Source organism: Mycothermus thermophilus, assembly GCF_041956435.1.
Source record: "Mycothermus thermophilus strain CBS 625.91 unplaced genomic scaffold VTJ04scaffold_6, whole genome shotgun sequence".
Taxonomy (NCBI): Eukaryota; Fungi; Ascomycota; class Sordariomycetes; order Sordariales; family Chaetomiaceae; genus Mycothermus; species Mycothermus thermophilus.
Window position 1 is genome coordinate 1,246,507 of NW_027191432.1, and position 21,359 is coordinate 1,267,865.

At 53.2% G+C, this 21,359-nt stretch overlaps 5 protein-coding genes across 5 annotated transcripts; 3 read left to right on the forward strand and 2 right to left on the reverse strand.

The window, feature by feature from the left end:
* Window positions 1-1,141: 1,141 nt before the first annotated feature.
* VTJ04DRAFT_8864 (uncharacterized protein) lies at window positions 1,142-2,467 on the reverse strand (the record flags this gene model as incomplete). The annotated part of the gene is made up of 1 exon (XM_069367347.1): window positions 1,142-2,467. The coding sequence occupies one exon, from the start codon at window positions 2,465-2,467 to the stop codon at window positions 1,142-1,144; it is 1,326 nt and encodes a 441-aa protein (XP_069215685.1).
* Window positions 2,468-3,138: 671 nt separating this feature from the next.
* Window positions 3,139-7,346, forward strand: VTJ04DRAFT_8865 (uncharacterized protein; the record flags this gene model as incomplete). The annotated part of the gene is made up of 6 exons (XM_069367348.1): window positions 3,139-3,246; window positions 3,522-3,590; window positions 3,652-4,092; window positions 4,160-5,601; window positions 6,899-7,198; window positions 7,304-7,346. 6 exons carry the CDS (start codon window positions 3,139-3,141, stop codon window positions 7,344-7,346), a joined length of 2,403 nt encoding a protein of 800 aa, XP_069215686.1.
* A 252-nt stretch (window positions 7,347-7,598) lies between these two features.
* VTJ04DRAFT_8866 (uncharacterized protein) lies at window positions 7,599-8,100 on the forward strand (the record flags this gene model as incomplete). Its single annotated transcript, XM_069367349.1, has 3 exons — window positions 7,599-7,782; window positions 7,848-8,002; window positions 8,077-8,100. 3 exons carry the CDS (start codon window positions 7,599-7,601, stop codon window positions 8,098-8,100), a joined length of 363 nt encoding a protein of 120 aa, XP_069215687.1.
* Window positions 8,101-8,558: 458 nt separating this feature from the next.
* VTJ04DRAFT_8867 (uncharacterized protein) lies at window positions 8,559-17,885 on the forward strand (the record flags this gene model as incomplete). Its single annotated transcript, XM_069367350.1, has 20 exons — window positions 8,559-8,643; window positions 8,699-8,971; window positions 9,033-9,272; window positions 9,630-9,691; window positions 9,760-10,230; window positions 10,735-10,754; window positions 10,881-11,159; window positions 11,281-11,579; window positions 12,155-12,287; window positions 12,361-12,375; window positions 12,501-13,166; window positions 13,262-13,322; window positions 13,384-13,747; window positions 13,852-14,030; window positions 14,130-14,797; window positions 15,329-15,623; window positions 15,703-16,715; window positions 16,787-17,071; window positions 17,168-17,534; window positions 17,829-17,885. The coding sequence occupies 20 exons, from the start codon at window positions 8,559-8,561 to the stop codon at window positions 17,883-17,885; spliced, it is 5,832 nt and encodes a 1,943-aa protein (XP_069215688.1).
* A 97-nt stretch (window positions 17,886-17,982) lies between these two features.
* On the reverse strand, window positions 17,983-19,851 carry VTJ04DRAFT_8868 (uncharacterized protein; the record flags this gene model as incomplete). Its single annotated transcript, XM_069367351.1, has 6 exons — window positions 17,983-18,582; window positions 18,643-19,068; window positions 19,126-19,476; window positions 19,537-19,617; window positions 19,690-19,759; window positions 19,841-19,851. 6 exons carry the CDS (start codon window positions 19,849-19,851, stop codon window positions 17,983-17,985), a joined length of 1,539 nt encoding a protein of 512 aa, XP_069215689.1.
* Between the last annotated feature and the right edge of the window lie 1,508 nt (window positions 19,852-21,359).

Genomic DNA, 21,359 nt, shown 5'->3' on the forward strand with positions numbered 1-21,359 from the left:
AAGAGAGAGAGAGAGAGAGAGAGACAAAGTCGCGAGGATGATGGATTTGTGGATTAAGAGGCTTCAGGTCCACAACAAGATGGTCGGTGAAAAAAGGAGAGAAAAGCTACGGATTTGCAGCCTTAGGTCCGTGAGAAGAAGGTTGGTGAAGAAAAAAAGGGGAGAAGGTCACTTGGTCAAGATAAAGAGTCACCTGAAAAACTAGGGTTCTTCAAAACCCAAACTCCATGATGGTGGGATTGAGGGTCCTCCAGGACCCTTCTCCAAGACCCTTCGGCTGATGTGTCAGATACCGGCCTACGTAGAGACACATCCAGCCACAAGGTATCCCCTCACAGTCAATCATGATGAGCTTAGGATATCGGAGGACCTATTGATAAAAAATAAGTGCTAGAGCTTGTCTCAGGTCCTATGTCTCAACAAAGTGTTGCTCAAGCAGTGGGGATCCTCCAAAACCTTCGGCTGATGTGTCAGGGACTAGCTCAAGGAGTGACCCATGTGTCCACAAAGCATCCCTTTCTTCTCAATGAAGATAAGATTAAGATACCGCAAGAGCTATTGATAAGAAATGGGTGCTATGGCTTGTCTTGTGTCCTGTGTCCTGTATAAAGAGATGTTCACGCAGTGGGAATCCTGCAAGACCATGTGGTGATGGAGTCTCGTTGTGTGTGTAAACAAACATCTGACAACTCAAACCGGGGCTTGAGCTCTTGTGCTTGAGCCTGACAATGAAGCATGTGAATGCAATGTGAAAATGACTTTCCCTTTCCTCATCCACATCTGGCTTGAACTTAGAGGCCATCTTACGTTGTTGTTGGTGATTCCTTTGTCGGGCTCTTCATTGGTAGGTTCAGCAAGGGGCTCCTTCATGTCTTGTACATGGTGCAGAATGACAGGAAGAGGAAGACTCCGAAATCGGCCTTCGTCTGATGCAGCGGGAACCATCGGGGATGGGACAAATGTGTCTCCCTTCCAGAAGGAGAAACAAGTGTGACTAGGTACACACAAAATGGCTGGCACGTAGAACCTTACACCATGCACATGAAAGCCGTTTATTTCGTGAATCTCCATAGTTCTCGTGATGAGCCCTTCTCTTCCAGCTTGGGAACAGCAACCTATTTATCCTAAACACCAGACATCCTTAAACACGCCCAAGGATTCCCTTCTCCGTTGTGGCCTTTGTCAGGATAGCAATCACGCCTCCCGCTAAACTGAAAACACCACTAAATATTGTTGGCTGCAGGAAGCTGTGATACCTCTCCAGCAAAGCACCATCCACAGGCGGTCCAACCAGGAACGCCATAGAAGCAAACGCCATGCCCATGCCCATGTATGTTCCCAAAGCTTGCTGGTCATCAGTGCAGATTGACACAGCGGCGGAAGCACCCGAGATGATGGTACCGGACGCAAAGCCAAAGGCAATCGAATAAACGACGAGCCCAGCTGTGTCGACAGCGCGGTTCATGCACAACGTGACAATCCCCGTCGCCAAACCTCCCAAAGCAAACACATTGAGTTTGCCAAACTTATCTGCCAGCACTCCAGGAATCACGCGGCCAAATGTGGACGCAGCGTTGACGATGGCCAGCAAGTAAGATGCCAGCGTGGGTTCCATGCCGCGTAGCACAGCGTACGTTGGCAGGTAGAACAGAGGTGCCATCATGCCGACAAAGCAGCAAAATGCTGCGGCAATGACCATCAGGTACTTGACCTCGTGGAATGCAGACCACAGGAAGAAGCGGGTCTTCCGTGGCGGCAGCCTCGCCCGGACGGTCAGGAGCGAAAACCCCAGCAGCGGCATAATGACGAACCCCATCACCCTGATCGACCAGCCAAAACCCAGCGTCGAGTCGTTGAGCATCTTGGATAGCGCAATCGGAAAGACAATCCCCCCGATCGAGCTCCCGGACACCATCAACCCCAGCGCCGCAGCGCGCTTCTTGTCAAAATACTGTGACACCGCCGCAAACGCCGGGACCTGCAGCAAACTCATGCCAATCCCCGCCAGGACTCCTTGCGCCAGCATGAACTGCCAGTACTCCTTGCAAAGGCTGATCACCATGATGGCCAGGACGTAGATCACGGCGCCGGGGCGGATGACCCACGCTCCGAAGCGGTCAAAGAGCGGGCCGGCCAGCACGCCGCCGGCAAACTGGATGAACATGGTCAGAGACCCCAGCCAGGAGATCTCGTCGGGCGTGCGATCGCGGAGCTGGTGCGACATGTAGTACTCCTGGAAGACGCCAAAGGAGTTCATGAAGCCCAGGCAGGAGAAGAAGATGCAGGCGGAGCCGATGACGACGAGCCATGCCTGGAGGCCGCCTTCAGGGGCGGGGGGGAAGGCGTCCGGGTCGGGGAGGGGTGTTGATGGTTTGGTAGATTCGGCGTCGGAGGGTTCAGTTGGGAGGGAGAGTCGCTTCTCGGTGTCATTGGGTTGATGCGGTTGGGTGTCTTCGGGAGTAGCCATTGTGGAGGGCTGAGTGTGGGAGATGTGGAAGGATTGGGAAGCAAGATGTCAATGGAGGAAAGGTTGGAGCTTGATATCACAGAAATAGAAGATATCTCAAGATATATCAAGATGGTGCTTGCCGGGCATGGATAGGCCTCATGTCTGCTGGATTCCAAGAGCACATATATGTCTGACATCAGTTGTCCCGGGCCCATGAGTCTCCGAACATTGGGGGATGTCCGAGATCCCTCGACACAAAAAAAGCATAGTCTTTCAGCTTTTCTCTCCAAAACCGACCAAACAACTTCCGCAGAAGAAAGGAATTGAAGTCGGTGACGCAAGCCGCAGCAGAATGGAGGGCGGAGGACGGCTCGGAGATGTCGGAGCAACAAAGCTCGAGCTGGAAGATTCCTCATTCTGGATGCAGAAAACGGAAACAAAACAAAACAACAAATTAGAGCAGACCATCTGTGAACTCAATAGCGTCTTCACAACAAGCCTCAGTTGTCTGCTGCATCTAGCGTTTCCGCAAGTGGTGTGCAGTTCGGTCGGGATGACTTACACAGCCGCCTGGACCCACAGCTCGGAGCTCGGACTCGGTGGTAGGCCGGGTGGGGCCGGGGAATAAACGCGCCGTTATTGGCTGATTCTTATCCCCGACTCGGACTCAAAGAGCTGGGCTCCACAAAATGCCGACGTCCGACCTCTCGGAGAACAACAACAAGGGCGCCAAAACGACGTGTCGCTCGACATCTGGGGCAGAGCGGCTCCGAGGAAACATTTACAGTGTTGTGGAAGTAAGAAATTATCGTCTCGAAATTTTGGTTGTAGTGACTGGGGCTCCGTGCCGACCTTTTTGCCTCATCAAAGTCCCCCCTGACAGCGCCGATGCCGACCCAAGAGAGTCTCACCAGACGGCGGCGAAGGCCAGCAATGTATGTCATGCCCTCTAAGACGCCCGTATTCCAGTTGTTACAGCATGCAGAGACTCCACTGGGTGCTGAAATGGACATTTCGGCAACCCTCCCTGACCTCCAGGCTCAGAGTCGTGCACTAACCGTCGCCATTCTAGATCCTGCACCACCTGCCGGCGTCGCAAGATCCGGTGCAACAGAGAAACTCCATGCAGCAACTGTTTGAGGTCCAAGGGAGCCACATGTGTCTACCGGAATGACATATGGCCCTCACCTCCCGTCAACCAGGGGCTGCCTCACAGCAGCTCCAGCATCTTGTCGAACCCTAGTCCCTCGCCAGCGCCAGAAAGACATCTCCCGACTCCTAGCACTGAGGCCCCCTCAGTCAGAAGCCCAGCCAATGCAGAGCGGGCTCGGAGGGCATCCGTCTCGTCTGTCCACTCTGCTCACTCGGTTGAAGAGCCATGTGTCTATGCCCCAGGACAGCATGGGCATATCAGTCTCGTCCAGAGGCGATCAGAGCCTGCAGCAGCCGGTAGCTCTGCCAACACGCCCGCCTCAGATGTCGCTAAGTCTTCCCGTGTTGAGACCAAAACTCTAAACGTTGCTGGGACGTTCCACTTCCATGCCGAGCGTCGTGCGACGGGCCAACCTGAAGCTGTGGTAAAATGTGTTAGCCACAAGAGTCGGTATTTTGGGCCGAGTCACTGGATTAATAGTATGGCGTTGGTAAGTTGGTCTCCATAGCACAGCTGTTGCTTTGCTTGGCTTTCTTGTTTCACTGACTGGTCCACAGCTCCATGAGATGTTCCCCATCATGGAGAAATCCTTCAGCAACACAGCCTCGAAAGCGTTCAAGATTGAACAGGAATGCAAGGGCCTGGCCAGGATAATCAAGCGCCGCCGTACCCCTCCATGGCCACGTCCACTTACATCGGACCTGCCGCCGAGGTCCGTAGCCGACAAGCTGGTGGAGGGTTATCTCAATACTACAGAGACCGTCCTTCGCGTTCTGCACATACCAAGCTTTATGCGCGACTACGAGGCCGTCTGGAACTCAGATAGGGGAAGCCTGGATTCTGCCTTTCTGGTCCAGCTGAAGTTGGTCATGGCGATCGGCGCACCTACCTATGACTCTCGATTTTCATTACGTCCAGATGCAATGCGATGGGTCTACGAAGCCCAAACATGGTTGTCGGCTCCTGAGTTCAAGTCTCGTCTCGGCATCCCGGCCCTTCAGTGCCACATTCTACTCTTGCTTGCCCGCGAAGCTATCAGCGTTGGTGAGGATATGCTGTGGGCTAGCGTTGGTAATCTCGTGCGGCTCGCCATGTTCATGGGATTACATCGAGACCCAAGCGGCCTGGGGAACAGGGTCACAAACTCCGCGACGGCCGATATGCGCCGCCGCTTATGGAACACAATCCTAGAGCTGGCAGTCCAATCCAGCCTCGAATCAGGCGGACCGCCCCTGATCAGCCTCGACGACTTCGACACGGAGCCTCCAGGGAACTTTGACGACGAACAGCTCACCGGCGACCAAACCGCCCACGACCACCGCGGAGGCAAACCGCTCAGCGAGTTCACCCAAACCACCGTCGCCATCGCCCTGCGCCGCGTCCTGCCCCAACGCCTCGCCATTGTAAAACACCTCAACGACCTCTCCTCGTCCGGAACCTACGCCGAAACCCTCCGTCTAGATGCCGAATGGCGCAACGCCTACAAATCCCTTACTCAAACTCTCCAATCCTGCTGCAAACCCTCCTACTCCTCCTCGCGGAGCGGCCCATCGGACTCGGCCCTCCGCGCAGTCGATTTCCTCATGCGCCGCTACTTCCTCGCACTGCACCTCCCCTACTTCGCCCCGGCCCTGCAAGAAACATCCTTCGCCTTCTCCAGGCGCGTGGCCGTCGAGTCGGCGCTGCGCGTCTGGCGCGCCGCGTTCCCGACCCCTCTATCATCCTCATCGTCATCATCGTCGGGAACTCAAGACAACCCCGACACTTACACCGGCCCCTTCGCGCGCATCGCCTTCAGCGGCTCCGGCTTCTTCCGCACCATCGCCATCCAGGGCCTGATCGTCATCGCGGTGGAGCTGACCACGCTCCTCCGCGAGGAGTCGGGACTTCTCCTCCTGCCGGCGCAGGTGTCACTACGCCCGGATTTGGTCGAGACGCTACGAGAGTTCAGGGAGTGGTGCTGGAAGGCGATGGAGGCGGGTGAAACCAACATCAAGGGGTACGTCATGACGGCGATGGTGGAAGCGCATCTGGAGGGGTTGAGACGGGGGCTGGGAGAGGAGGAGGTGAGCAGAGAGGTGGGAAGGGTGGCGGAGGAGGCGGCGGAGAGGTGTCTTGGGTTGTTGAAAGAAATTGAGGAGAGGGGGAGGACGAACGGGGAGGAGGGGGGAGGGGAGATGTTGTTGACGCCGGAGTTTGGGGGAGGGGATGGTTGGGATTTTATGGTGAGTATTTTACCTCAGGAGCCTAGTTGAAGGGGTGTCTTGTTGTTGGGTGTATGAGACTAACTTCGGGTGTTTAGGGATCGAACTTTTTCTTTGACTCGTCTGGGCAAGATCCGATGGGTTGGATGTTCCATTATGGAGGGCTTTGAGCTGATTGTATGAGCATACTAATTGCGGGTTGACCGTGGGTTAGGTATGGTCCTGGTGTAACCTCAGCTCTTGAAAGTTCTGTGTAACCTCCAAGATGCGGTTGGTCGTCTAAATCCCTTCTCAGCCGCCTGTGCCGCTCACTCGAGCGTTAGCCTCATGCAAGATTCTCAGCTTAGGGCAACTTGATTATTCCGGCTGATCTTTATCCCAGCCACTGGAGAGGAGTCTGTCACGTTGTGGGTTACACGAACCCTCATTGACCTTCCCTTGTTAGGGTTGTTCGCGACGTGCTCTGTTCAAGATGTTCGTCATTTTCCTTCGAAGGTCCCCTCAAACGGTGACTTATGCAAGTTCCGCCGTAGTGACCCCGTGGCCTCTTTTTCTCAGCCATCTTCGGTTCCGAATCTGACCAGCAACAGGTAGCCTTCCCCGCTTGGGGGCTACAGCATGCAGATTGCTCAGTAGGATATGAATTGGCCAGCTGTGGCATTTTCCCTCTTCCAGCGAACAAGGCCATCTCACGCCGTGAAGTGAAGACATCCACTGGAATGAGCCCGGAGGTTGATAACCTGGAAGCTCACTCGCCCACTTCGGATCCCAGTTTCTCACAACCTCCTCGTTTCAGTGCATTGCGGTGATATTTCGAGCTTCAGTGAGTTCCCATATCTCTATGGACCAAGGGCCGAATTATTTGACCCTTTCAATAGCTTCGCAAGAGAGTGAAGCTATTTGTGGGACGCCATTTAGGCAGTGGCAACGACGAAATATTGTAGCATATGTCGAACCAGCAAGTAGTATCGAGGATTTGTCAAACATCGCTCATGTTTCACCACCTTCATCCCAACGTGGATGCCGACGACGTATATCAGTTCATCGAAAGGCATGCAATCGGGAGAATCCAGTTGAAGACGAAGTCCCTAGGTTGGCCCCAAAACCGAGGATTGAGGACGTGCACCATGTCGACTGGGCTAAGGACGTTATTTACGACATCGACTCGGACAAGGACAACAGACGGGGCTCTGATGCGGCACCGGAATGGACCCTACCAACAGCCATGTTGGATAAAGACACTCTGACTGAGCTTCTCGTTGTCAAATCTATAGAGCTCAGAGTAACAAGGTCAGGACGTGAACGCGTGGTTCTGGTCTGCCCCTCTGAGCCACCCTCTTCCTCGTCGACAACCAGTCATCCTGAGAAGCCCGAGCCGGAAATGCGATGGCTGTAAGTAAAATCCCCACTTGATGGCACTCATGTATGTTCAGGGGACGTATTATTAACGGTTGGTTTACGAAGGCATATTCAACCCAATGCTCCAGGTCCTACCAGTTCCATGGAATTACTCAAGCTTCTCGAGGTTAATACCCCCTAATCGGCCCTCTTATATATTCAACAACAATGCTTTCAGAAAATAGCTAGCATTAACAAATATCCTGAACAGAGGGTGGTCATGAGAAACCCATACTTTACCCCATGGCTGCGCAACAGGGTGGTTCGATTTCTCCACGAGGACGTCAAAGATAGCCTTCGGGACATGGACGAGCATTTGGTAGACTTTTTGTGTCTACCTCCACGGTCTCTCACATGTCCCGAGATGCCAACAATTTGGTTCGCTACTCAGAAAATGCTGCTGTTCGATTCAGCGTCAGAGGGGATACCATTTGCCAAATCTGTGCTGACAGTTGCTCGCCGCTACGAGGCTCCCCCAGACGATGAACTTGTTGGCCAAGTTGCGCGCAAAGTGGGAGCTGGTGCAAGCGACAAGATTTTGAAGGTTGGGACAGTCTGGATGCTGTCATGTCTGGCAGGTATGCTCATTTTCATGCCACCTTCACTGTACGTTCACCTGGACTTGCTAACAACTTGTGACCAGACACTTTCATCACTGTGAGCTCCTTGCCATGGAATTCTATCCGCGGCGACTCGATCTTGGTCGATGAGAGAATGGGATCCGATATCCTTATTGTTGAAGTGGATCGAGACGGTGGTCCGACGAATGTTGCTGTCGACCGCGATTGCAACTATGTGGTAAGAAGGCACCGCATCCTTAAATGCACCATTTCCTGCTTATCCAAGATCTCCTAAGTAGGGATCCTGTGCAGGACTTGTTGGTCAAGCTGACCTGACTCGGTAGACATTTCTGCAACGAGTAATTGCCGCCTCTCTACCAGACACCAAGGTGCTAGACATCACTGCATACGATGTCTCTTACTCCCCTCCGGATCCCCCCAACCGAATGCGCTTTTTACCCCTGACTCCAACCATATGGTTGGAACTGATGGCTTCAGGGAAGGTTGCCTCAACTTCGTTCCATGTGACGAGGCGGCGAGGATATGTCCCTCAGCCCCCGGCGTCTCGCTGCCGCATCCCGTGGCAAAGACCGCCGCCAGCAGCGCCATCCACATCAAAAGAGATGCTAGACCCATCCGCGAACAAGGGTTCAAAGCATCGAGTTGCACAGTTCCAAAACAAGACATGCGGGCGTTCTCGAGGCAAGACACACTGCGAGATTGTTCAACTTCAGAAAGGGAGGAGGATATTCCTTGCTCGATATGATGGAAAATTCACCACAAACCCACCAAACATGCTCAAGGCAGATGTCGCCCACTCGAGGAAGCATGAAGTCAGAGGGCTGGAAAACAACAATGAACGCACAGATATTGGAAACAGTGAGGATATAACGTGGCTTTTCATGGAAGGACAGGTTTACTGACAACAACATAGTGACAGAGTTCAATGACGGCGGAGAAAGTTACGAAGACGTCATCCATAACTTCAGGGCCAAGGAGCCCGAACATACAGACAACGAGGCATCGAAAGTCAAGCATGATAAACCGCAAACAAACCAACCCAGCCGTAGCTCGAGTGCCGTCGGGACATCCTGTCTTGCTGTTATCCCATACCCCCGGCCCCCCTCCCCTTACTCTCCAGCAACAAACACCACAGAGCTATTCGACTTCGTCCGCCTCCGCTTCGTGAGCTTGAATATGCCTGAAGGTAAAACATTCGGCGTTGTCAAATCGTACTGGTCTTCATGAGACTAAGAGAGAGAGCATAGGGCAACCCTTTACAGAGAGTTCAGAGTTTGACAAGAGCGAAGATGAAGGAACCAGCATCCAAGAGGCTATCGCACGGTTCTTCATCGAAAAGGACAAGGAGAGAGACTTGGACTCCTCAGATAACAGTGTTGAAACTAGCAGCCTGGGGCCCGACAACCCAGAGGGATCCGATAATAGTCTGGAGGAAGTCGACAACCTACCCGACGTCCCTGAATACAGCACCAGAGGCAACAGGACCAGTAACCACACACCGGATGTGGCAGAACAAGCCAACAGGGTAATTATCACGGTTCCTTTCCTCACATGGAATCCTCAGCGCGCCGATGGGGTTCGGGGAAAACAAGATTCAGGAACAAACTCTGCAGTCCTGCTCCGTCTGTTGGACAACATCAACGAAACTCTGTGCTCCGGCGATCCGAAGATTGGGGATATATATTCCAGATCCGTTGGATGCACTGTAAAAGAGTTGCTCCAGCGCCATCCCTTCCTCATGCCAAGGAACTCACAAACAAAATCGACGTCGCAAGGAACACCAGAATCAATAAGCCAACAGTTGTTTGAGACGTCACAAGCCATTTTCTCAAAGTTTCTTCCAGATCCCACACCGGACCATGTGGTGTGCAGACGGCTCTGGGGTTTCATTGATGACATTATCTGCGTAGGTCTCATCTCTAAGACATCACAACTCAGTGAAACTAGGGTTTTCTGACTACTCCGAATATCAAGAAACTTCGTCAAATTCGCAGCCCGACAGCCAGGCAATGGGCTATTCGCAAGGAAGGTAGCACAACGATGCATACTTCATCCTCAAAGCGGCCGTATGAGCAGTGCTCCGCCTGCACCGAAGGACACAAATACTCCAGCGAGTGGGAAGCCCTGGGACATCTTCATTCCGTCCACACGGAATGCACCAGGTCCGCGGTGGTTGGGTCGAAGAATCCTATCCCAGCTGAGGACCCGTGTTTCGTCTTTCTTGAGGCATCGGAAACTGGCCTAGATGCTTCCGAGTTCAACTCTATCGCACGTGCGACAGGTTTTCTGAGCGACCTCGCCGATGTTGACAACAGATTAGAAAAGCTACATCATCTCGTCGCCAAACCTAAGCCCGCGGATCACCTTGCCAATGGAGAGAAAACAGGAAAACCAGCAACCATGGTCAAACCATCATCCATGAGCCTCCCGTTGCCCCGCAGCTTGGTATATGCATTCGAAGAACTTCTTGCCTACTATCTCCTTTGCTCTCGGGGAATGTCTGCGGAAAGCGAGGACATCGCCACGCACGAACACCATTCATGGATCGACCAGCGATCTCGACACGCTCGCAGATGTTTGTATCGCTACTTAGAACAAGCCGCGTCAGACATTTGTGTCTTTCCGGCATTTGTTGATACGCCAGGTAGGCACAACGATTCGAGCATGGCCGTTGATATCAAGATGCTCAGACCAAACACGTTGTCTTGCACCGTTTGGCTCTCTGTCATGCGAACGTCTATCCCGACCGCTGCACCGAAGGGTCTCTCTGGAGTCCATTCGATCATCCAACCCCATACAAAGGCGGATGAATTGGATGTCGTGGCTATGTATACAGAATATTGCCAACGCTTACGCTCTAAAGCCGCGCGTCGACCAAGAAGACGACTTTTCATGGACATTACCGGGCTCCTGGATGAGTTGTCCCTGCTTAACCTACTGCTTCACCAGAACTTGGAAAACATTCAAGGGTAAGAGATCACTCAACAAACATGACAAGAGCTTCCAACAAGTTGCAAGCCAATAGACACTCCCGATGATTGGCAAGAGGGAAGACCAACGTCTTGCATAACACCAAGCTGATTCCTATATCATAGAGCCATCGCAAAGCTCGATGCATATGCCCGAGCTTGGACTCGTGACGAGACTGTGGAGCAGCTTAATAGCCGTTACTGGTACAGAGAGTACAAAGCAGAGCGGGAATTCCTGACCCGCAAGGAGGCTGCCGTGAACAACGAGATCAAGGCGGTCGGAGAACTCATCCAATTCGCCGATTCACTCCAGCATCGAGTGAAACAGTTGCTCGAGGTTATGGATGAGCACTACGGTAACATGATCAGGGTGTTTACTATGGTTACAGTGCTCTTTACCCCCTTGTACGTCACTCAATACTCTCTCGTCTTCGATTCTCCTGGCCGATAGGCTAGGACTCCTAACCGCCACAGCTCCTTGACAAGCCTAGTGGAACTTACACTTACTAACAACCCGAAACTCCAGGATGTTCATCTCCGGCTTCTTCGGCATGAACACGGCCGACATCCGTGACACCGACGCCAACCAGACGTTGTACTGGATGATCTCTATTCCCGTGACCGTTTTGACTCTCCTAGCTGCTTTCGCCTACGGGTATAAGGGCGATGAGATCGGAGACCGCCTTTACGATATTTACCGCAGGCTTCGACGAAATGCCTTTCCGGCTCATGCTCATTCGCAGAGCACCATCGCAACAGCAGCACCACCTCCAGGGGGATTTCGAAGAAGACCGACGGGGATCCTCCCGCTGTCGGAGCCTAGGCGTGAGACAACCAAGACTCAGTCGTCGTCTGTTGAAGAAGCGGGATTCAAGAGTGCGCTCTGGGAAAGCACCAAGGTGATGTCAATCAGGAGACGAGGGTCCCCTCCCAATTCGACGTCACGCAACCAGGTAGCCATTCAGAGTTCGAGCGCGTTGGGAAAAGAAGAGTGAAGCAAACCTGGCGCTCAAATCATGGGAAAGATGTAGTAGATGGAGGTGAACATTTGCTTGGGAGTTTTGGCGTTCTCCCGGCGCACTGGACGACAGTTTCACATGGAAGCTGTATGTTATGTACAGCCACACAATGCAACCACCTTTTTGTTCTTCCTTTCCAGAGATGGCCTGGAGCCACATGGGGCTACTGCGTCGCTGGTCGAGAAGTAGTATCATCACCAATCAGGTTGGCGAAGTGAGGAGGGGTTTTTTGTCACTCTGCTGCATTGAGCCACACCTGCCGCGAGCACTCCTGAGAGGTATTTGGAATTTTGCACTTTTTGTGCCTGGCACTTAGCCTTGCTTGCCGCCGTCCACTCATGAACACCAGAAGGCAGCCTTATCCCCTGATGTGAGGCACAGTCTGCGAGGGGGGAAGTTTTGGCGGGGTAAGCTCGCAGCTCAGCCCTCCAACTTCAGGGTACCATCGACCGCGCCACGGAAACGCGGCGAGGCTGAGTCTGATCTGGCGCCTCGAAGCGGCCCCAACTACGATGTATGTATGTACATACATACAATTCCCAATGCCCCCGATGCTGTCATAAGTACCTGATTCCCTATGGCTAAAGGTTAAAACTTGCACTGTTCGTCTTCCACGTTTCCACGGTCTGCTTTGTCTGTGCCTCGGTAGCAGGTGCTCTTTACCATACACCCATCATCCTCTAACCTCGTACTCAAAGGAGCCTGGAAAGTTGACGATGGGACGCAGGAAACACCTTGTTTCATTCGCCGATCGCCGTGCTCGTCCATCAAGTCACGCCTCAGATTCGTCACAAGACGACACTTCTTCAACGACGCCATCTTCGTATTTCTCTCAGCAGCGCAGAGGGGGATCCCACACCTCTGACGACGGTACAGACAGCTACGATCATGATAGCGAAGGGTCCTCTTATTACGAATCCGATGGCGCATCAGACGATGATCAGCTCTACTTCTATGTAGATGACGATGGGGACTGGCCGCCACCCTTGAATGAATCATGGCGATGGCGATCATCTAGTGTTAACACCGAGTCCAAGCGAACTAACGCAAATGGCTCTGTCACTTTGGAGTCCGTGGATGGGGATGAGCCCCGTCAGTCGACGCAGAAACTGAGTGTTCATGACATCCGTCATGCTGATTGGGCGAGAGAGATTGTGTACGACGTTGACTCAGACAAAGACCACGGCGAGGGGCCTGATAATACAGCGCCTGAATGGACCTTACCAAGAACCAAACTGGACGAGAGCACGTCTACGGAGCTTCTCGTTGCTCAAAGCATCGAATTCAGGACGCTGAAATCCGGGAGGGAACAGTTGGTGCTCATCTGCCCCTCCGAGCCGCCCTCATCGACATCGGATGATCCTGACAAACTCCAGCCTTCCGTACGGTGGTTGTAAGCATGATAACCTTTCGCTTTCCAATCTCCATTTTTGCCGTGTTTTGTGTATTCAATACCTATAGTTGAATGCCCCTGACTCCCGTTTTAAGGCACATCCAACGTCATGCTTCGGCTGCCAACAGTTTTCACGATATCCTCAAACTCTTCGAAGTTCGCCATGTCCTTTGCTCCCCATGTCGTGTGGCCTCTTGCTGATTGCTAGAAACAATAGACGGTTATTCTGAGGAACCCATTTCTCCCACCAGCGGATTGCATTCGCGCGGTTCAGTATCTCCGCAACGATATCAGAGACAGTCTCAGGGGCATGGCCGAAAACACGGTTGACTTTCTATGTCTACCTCCGTTGTTTTTCGCGTGCCCTGATGCGCCTTTATACTTTTCCACCCAAAAGGCTCTGATGTTCGGTTCAATGTCAGATGGGGTGCCGTTTACCAAATCGTTATTGACAGTTGCTCGTCGTTATGAAGTGCCCCTAGATGATGAGCTTACCAACCAAGTTGTACGCAAAGTTGGAGCGGGGAATGGGAACGACATTCTTTATGTCGGACCAGTTTGGGTATTCTCAATCAATGGAAGTAGGTTTCCTGTGTTATCAATGCCAGAACACCTACGTACAACTCATATCCAAGGGACCGAGGTTGCCGTGGTACTTGAATGCTAACAGTCATCACTATGACAGGGATTCTTATTACACTGAGCTCTTTACCACGAAGTGAGCTCACAGGCGACTTAGTCTTGGTCGACGAAAGGCTGAGTTCCGACACGTTCAATGTCAGTGTGGGAGTGATTGGAGGCGCCCGGATTGGAAGCCCGCGTCGTTCCTCCGTTCTAGCCATCAGCCGCGATTGCAACTATGTGGTAAGAAAGAGATCCATACCTTACCTTACAAGTCACGGAACCATGCTTCCTTCCATCCACGACGCATCGGGCTCTTTAGGCGCTGACTTGATGCGTCAGACATTCCTCCAGCGCGTGATTGGTGTCTCGACAGCAAAGCCTCTTCCGCAGCTAGATGTCACTGCATACGATATGTTTTACAGTCTCGATCGCACGTTTCACAAGGTTGTACGCTTACAGCGGTTGACTCCGACTAAATGGCTGGAATTGATGGCCTCAGGGGAGGTTGAGTCTGCCATCTTCTACATTCGATGTCGACAAATGCCGCCTCCTCCACCACAGAAGCCCTACCGCCGCATTTCACGGCCAAGGTCGCCACCAAGAACGGTACTCCTGGAGGAACCCAGGCCCTGCCTACCTGGGAAGTTGACACGCCCATCGATCGACCACGCCAGCGAGGAATGCTGCGGGGTGATGAGGGACGTGGATGGTCTGAGAGTATTCCTCGCTCCCGACCTTGTGGGTGACGGCTCAGAAAACTCCCTGCCCCTGGTGCGCCTCAGTGCCAGCGCAAATCAAGACGCATCTCCTACTGAAATGACAGGCTTTATTTGCAACCAGAACCGCAGAGCCAGTGTCATTGCTGAGATCGGGCGGTCGCCCTCAATACCGACATTATCTCTGAGGGATGCTGTGGCTTTACTGAAGCCACTACTTGGTCAGGCGCCGCCAAAGAGTCTGCCGTGTTTCGGCCAAAGCCCTCGGATCCTTCACGAGGAGGGCTCTGAGTGCGTCCCTTTCAACCGGGAATGCATTATAATACGGGACGACGCCGGCTTGAGGATCTTTCTAGCCCCAGATGTTGACAGAAGCCATGTCAGGTTGAATGGGCATGCGGGCAAAGAACTTGTTCTCTATGGCAAGCCTGTTTTTTTACCTTCTCAATTTACAATCGGAATGACAGGATTTAACACCACCAACACGGCGAAAGGTACAGACGAGACGACAAGAAAAGATCCGCCCAGAGTCCGGTTTGCCAAAGTAAATGTTATCCATAGAGATAAAGGGACCAGCAAGCCGTACACTACCTTTCTTGAGAGAGTCGCGAGGGATGGAAGGCGAAAGGGTGAACCTAGCTCAAGGCGCGGAACAGAGACTGACAACAATACGGGTCGAGAATCCGACAGCAACGCGAGAAACAACAGCCGGGGCAATCCAGCACCTGGATTGTCACAACGCGCCAGCCGTGAAATCGTTATAATCCCTTTCCTTGCATGGAATCCCACCAGTCGAGATCGAGCCAAGTCCACAGCACTTAGTCACCTACTCAACAATATCAACGAAACGCTGTGCGACAACGACGTGAAAATTGGGAAACTCTATTCTCAGACCTTCGAATGCACAAAAACCGATTTGCTGACACGCCATGCTCTTCTGATCATGAGGGATTCGCAGCCGGTGCAATCACCACTGTGGCATCAAATGACACTCATCGACGTGTGTTCTAAGGTCTTTAGGAGGTCTGGCCACATCTTTTCGATGTTTGTGCCACATCCCACTCCTGACCATCCGGTGTGCAGGCGGTTCTGGGGTTCTGTTGATGAATTCATCAGGGTACGTGTCGATTCTCGCCAAAAGGCTACCTACCACGTGTGAAGTAAGACAACAATTGCTGACTTGTGAGGATGTAAAGCAACTTTTCTGGTCTCAAAGTCGGGCCAGGAGCCGGTGGACTATTCGGAACGAGAATGGCACAGGACTTCATGCTTCACAGCAACATCAGCCTCGTTGCGCCCCCTGTCTCGAAGGGCACGAATACTCCAGTGCATGGGAGGCGCTTGAACATTTTCATACTGCCCACTCGGAATGTCCCAGGCCCATCACCGCTGGGGGTAAGCGTATCCCAGCCGACGATCCTTGCTTCGCTTTCCTGGAGACATTGGATAATACGGGCATGACCAATTTGGACTTTGATCCCACGATGGCGAAGGCACAAGATTTCCTCATTGATCTTTGCGACTTTGATGCGAGACTCGAGGGGCTTCATCATCTCGTTGCCAAAACCAAGCCCCTGGATGTCCTTGACAACGTGGTGGAAGGGGAGGCACTACCAACAACCATTTTAGAATCGCCGTCCGCCACAAGCCAGAAGCTGCCACGGAGCCTGGTATATGCTTTCGAGGAGCTGCTCACCTATTTTATCCTCACCGCGAGGAGCATATCCGCCGACAACCGAGTTGCCGCTTCGCTGGGACCGACCACACACCCTCTGCGGATCAATGACCTACGCCACCACGCTCGTTCATGTATTCATCGTCATTTGGAGCAAGCCGAGTCTGATATTTGCGCGTTCCCAGCGGAAGTAGGGACGCCAAGCAGACCAGACGACCCAAGCTTGGCTCTGGATGTGAAGAATTTTGGCAACGGTTCGTTCTGTTCTATCATTCGGTTGTTTTCTCTGAGGACCTCCGTCCCCATTTCTTCGTCGAAGCGTTTCCCTAGAGGCTTTTCTTCCGCCAACGGAGCAGCCACCAAGGGTACGAATGAACTGGATATTATAGCCATGTACACGGAATATTGTCAATGGTTACGCTCAGAGGCTGCCCGTCGGCCGAGAAAGCGGCTGTTTCTCGACATTACTGGGCTTCTTGACGAGCTTCTTCTCCTCGATATGTTCCTCAAGCAACAGATGGCTATGCTTCAATCGTAAGACATCTCTCTCTCGTGCCCAAGCTGCTTACATCGAACTTCTCACCCGATGGCTGACTATTCGACAGACGCCTCGACTTTGACAGCAAGAACCTTCGGAAGTATCGCCGGTATAACATCGACGACGAGTTCTCCTACGCCGAACATCCCTCGTATCGATACTGTGAGGCGGAGCAGCGGTTCCTACTGCGCAAGGAGGCCGAGTTGAAGAGCGATATCACAGCCGTCAGCGAACTCATCACATTTGCCTACTCGCTGCAGAACCGCGTCAAGCAGGCCATCGAGGTGATGGAAGAAACGAACGGCAATACTCTCAGGGTGTTCACTATGGTCACTGTGCTCTTCGTCCCAATGTACGTTTCTCCTCAAGCTCATAACCCGCGCACCCACCCGCAAAAAAAAGCCCTTGCTCAAACCAAGAACAGCCACCACTAACCCCCCCAAACCAGGACCTTCGTCTCTGGCTTCTTCGGCATGAACACGTCCGACATCCGCGACATGGACCGGAACCAGACCGTTTACTGGCTCGTCGCCGTCCCCGTCACGCTTCTGACCCTGCTGGCGGCCTTCGCCTACGGTTACAAGGGCGACGACATCCGGGACTGGCTGTACGATAAGTTCCGCCGTAACAACAACAACCCCTCGTGGGCGGGCCGCGCCCAGCCGCCGCAGAGAACTGGAACCAACTTCCCGAGAAGGCCGACGGGCAGTCTCCCGCTGGCAGACCCGAGCCGGGAGGCGCTGAAACAGTCGTCTGCTCAGGTGGAATCCAACGCTGGCCTGTGGAATACCACGAAGGAACCGGTCCGAAGCCGGGTTCGTCGGAGAAGAGCAAACGAATCAAAGTCAAGGGATCTTGCAGCAGAGGCGGCTGATTCGGATGATAGCTGGTAGAGGTGGAGGATTAGGTACCTATGCTGGTGGCACTTTGGTTAAGGTGGCTGGCTTTTTCTCGGCGTTTGGGTGTCTGGCTGGCGCATGTGTTGACAAAAGGTTGAAATAGACGGTAGCATCTTGTCTTACGGCTCTAGGTTCAACATTGTGCTTTGACAGGTCGGAATCTTGGCTTGAAACGCTTGCTCTGACATCTATTTAAACATGTCTATCTAGGTGGGGCCTAGGTACGGTATCTCGCGCTTCAGCAGTAACAGATCCTCGCCCTTTTAGACGAGATTGGTCCATCATCATAAAATGCTTGCACGGTGATATCCCCCGTCAAATTAATACTCCAGGCAGTCCCTTATCCTGCCCACTCTCAAGCACTTTACTTGCTGCGAGTCGGCAGATCCTTGCTTCCCTGGTTGTAGAAAGACTGGGCGAGCCGGCGCTCGTTGTTCTGGCGCGTGTTGACAAAGTCAGGGTAATTGAGGGTAAGCTCGACCTGGCCGCTGACAATGTTGTCCACGGCCTCAACACCCAGCATGAACGAGTGGTCCTGGTTGCCAACCTCGTACCGCCAGCTGCCGAAGCGGCCGCGGGACCAGATGTCCATGGCCTGGAGCTTGGGGAGGAGCTCCTTGAGAACACCCTCACGCTCGAGCGTGGGAGTCGGGTAGCCGTGGTCGAACTTGCGGTGGTACGTCGAGACAATCTCATCGTCGGGCTTGACCATCTCGGTGTTGATGAGACCCTGGATGCAGTCCTTGAGGATGTTGGCCTCGTCCACTGGCTTCAAGGGCGACTGCGACACCTCGAGCATGATGGACCAATAAGGACCCTCCTTAGGCTCGCTGCTCGCAGGCTTGCTGCCGTCAGCGAGGTAGAGGGTCGGGAGCTTGACGTCCGCCTGCGGCTGGTTGTAGGGAGAATAATTGGAGAAGATGGTAGCGCGGTAGAAGGGGCAGTTGTTCTCGGGGAAGTACAGCTACAGGTAATTGTTAGTGATTTCATGTCGGCCACTTCCAACTTCGACTCCGGTACTCACCCAGCACTTGTCGCCAATACGCTCAGGGCGCTCGCCGCGGATGCCCACACCAATGACATGGGTCGACGAGTAGAAAAGGCCCTTAGAGAGCTTGATGAGCTCCTCATCACCAATCCTCTCGGCAAGGTGGTCCAGCGCCATGGTGTTGATGAGCTTGTCATAGCCGACCTTGGTGCCATCCTTCAAGGTCACAATCTTGTTCTTGGGGTCGACCTTGACAACTTCGCCCTTCTCGCCAAACCGCTTCTTCTCCTCCGGGAGGGTGTTGGCAACGGCAATCCAAATACCGCCAGTGCCGTCCCTCGCAGGGAAACGGAACGTGGCGTTGGGGCCCCAGTTGCCGGCCACCTTGCCGAGGATGACGTTGCGCGTCACGAGCTTGACATCGGGAGCGGCAACACGCTCACCAAGCCACTGACATTGCATCTAACCTAGCCGTGAGCAACTACAACTGGACGTATTCGAGACAATGGGTAGACATACCTTGGTGGTGGGAACGGCCCACACCTTGTAGTTGTACGGCCGCATGAAGATGTCGGCCACACCCTCACCGCAGGTGCGAAGGATCCATTCATCAAAGTCCTTGGGCTTGGTGGTGGCAACGCGGGCAGCCATTGCGGCGTCAATGAGCCCATCGATGCACTTCACCTGATCCTCCTTGGGCAGCATCGAGATGTTGTTCTGGAATGGGTAGGGCACCCACTGGCCCTTGTACCGCACATAAGAGATGCGCTGGTGATGGTACCAGTCATCTTCCTTGGGAAGGGCCTCATCAAGGCAGTCGTCAAAGTACTTGTAGTGGGAGAAGATGACGTGCCCCCCGACATCGTAGAGCTATGTGTGGGATTGGCATCAGCAGGCGGCCTACCTGACGTGGCGGGATAGGGAACTTACGAAGCCCTCTGGGGTGACATCGGTGGAGGCAAGACCACCGGCCTTCTCATTGGCGTCGACAATCAACCATGAAGGACCATTCTACGGTGGTGGTTAGTCCATTGACTGTGTGACAAAGCGTTGATCAACAAAATGCGGTGTACGGGGACTTACAATGTGGTTCAGACGCTTGGCGGCACCCAGACCAGTCGGGCCAGCGCCGATGACGAGAATATCGACATTACTAGGAGATTTGGTCAGCGAGCCAGAATGGCAACCGGCTATGTGGATATGCCGTAGATGTCGAGCATTGCCTCTGACTTACATGTCCGCCATCTTGAGCAGAGAAGCGAATGGAGGTCAATGCGGGGCAGATTGGGCGGGACGAGCCGTCGGGCGGGATTGCGAAGTGAGATGAGGTTGGGAGGAGAAGCAAAAGTTGCCTGCAGCTGGGGAAAGAAATTGAGGAAGAAGATTCGGGTCTCAGACCGGTCGAGCTTCGAAGCAGTTGCTCGAAAATGTGGGAAGTTGAAACTTTGGAAGGTGGTGGTTGCACTCTGAACCCCGCGGATGCTTGTTGACTTTTTGGGTGTTGGGTGATTTCAGGCTTTCCCTGTTGCTGGGGATGGGTTGGATTCAACACACAGAGGGCCCGCTTTTTCAGGGGCCGATCTCGTACGGTAAAATTGACACACGTTCCAGACGCCAGTCACCACCACCTTCCATCGATGAAGACGATAAGGCACCAAGCACCATCAAGCATCTGAATCGATGGCAAACCGCGTCTTCTCTCTCTACCTATCACCTTGGACTCGAGATTCCTCCAAGATACACCATCTCACATTGCATTGCATTCACAGGATCATGACGTTGTTCTCTGCATGCAAAAAGCCTTCATGCTGTTCTCCGTCCCGCCCTTTCGCTGAGGCGGGCTTGGTCGCAGGTGAAAGATACGGTAAGGTTGATTACGGGCCAGCCCCATTTGGGCACCAAATGAAGGCCCCGCCTGGCGTTCTTCAGCCTCATCACGCAACGGGAATTCAATGCCTATCTGGGCATGTTGAGATGGTCAACAGAAGAGAGACAACTATCGAGCTGTACAAGAGCTGGAGGAAGGTGTCTTGATGTGCTTCATAGTCATTCGGGTGTAAACATGGATCTTGCAGTTCTCCAGTAGGATTGACAGAAGTAGAGTTGGACAAGATTTTGGGTTCCACGGCGTTTCAGGCTGTCTTTGTTTGAACCTCCACCGACTGCCCGTGGCGTTCAATAGTATCGCTCCAACCCCTCTGTCGTTGACTCTCCAAAAGAGCACGTCGATCATCTACCTATGGATCGAGGTTTTATGACGATGAACACTGCGTTATATCGGCGCCCTTGGGTCACGATGAAGATACCGCATTTATATGCGAAATATATAGTGCTACATGCTGGGGTCAGATATGATCGAGGTATTCGTAGTCGTGGCACAGCCGCTCAGTTGCGGAGTGTATGGTTGTTGGCTGTTGGCTGTTGGATAATTTTAATGCGACTGGCGCGCAGGTGGCGATAAAACTCTGCCTGAGTTTTGTTTTGTAGTTCGTTACTTAAGTATTTCTTTTCTTCGCCGATGAGCCTGCGAAGTTAGAGTCCAGGTTCGTCCGTACTCAGCTATGAACAGGAGAACTCCTCGGGGCCCATCTCTTGGCTTCGAACACAGGTGCCATGTGCGCTGCCGTCACCCGCGTCTCCACGTTCCTGGGCACGACCTGTCTCAATTTTAATCATTTCCTGGAGGTTAGTCCGGATGAAACCACGGGAAGTTATAGTCGGAGCCAACAGATGACAAGTGTTCAACCAACCAA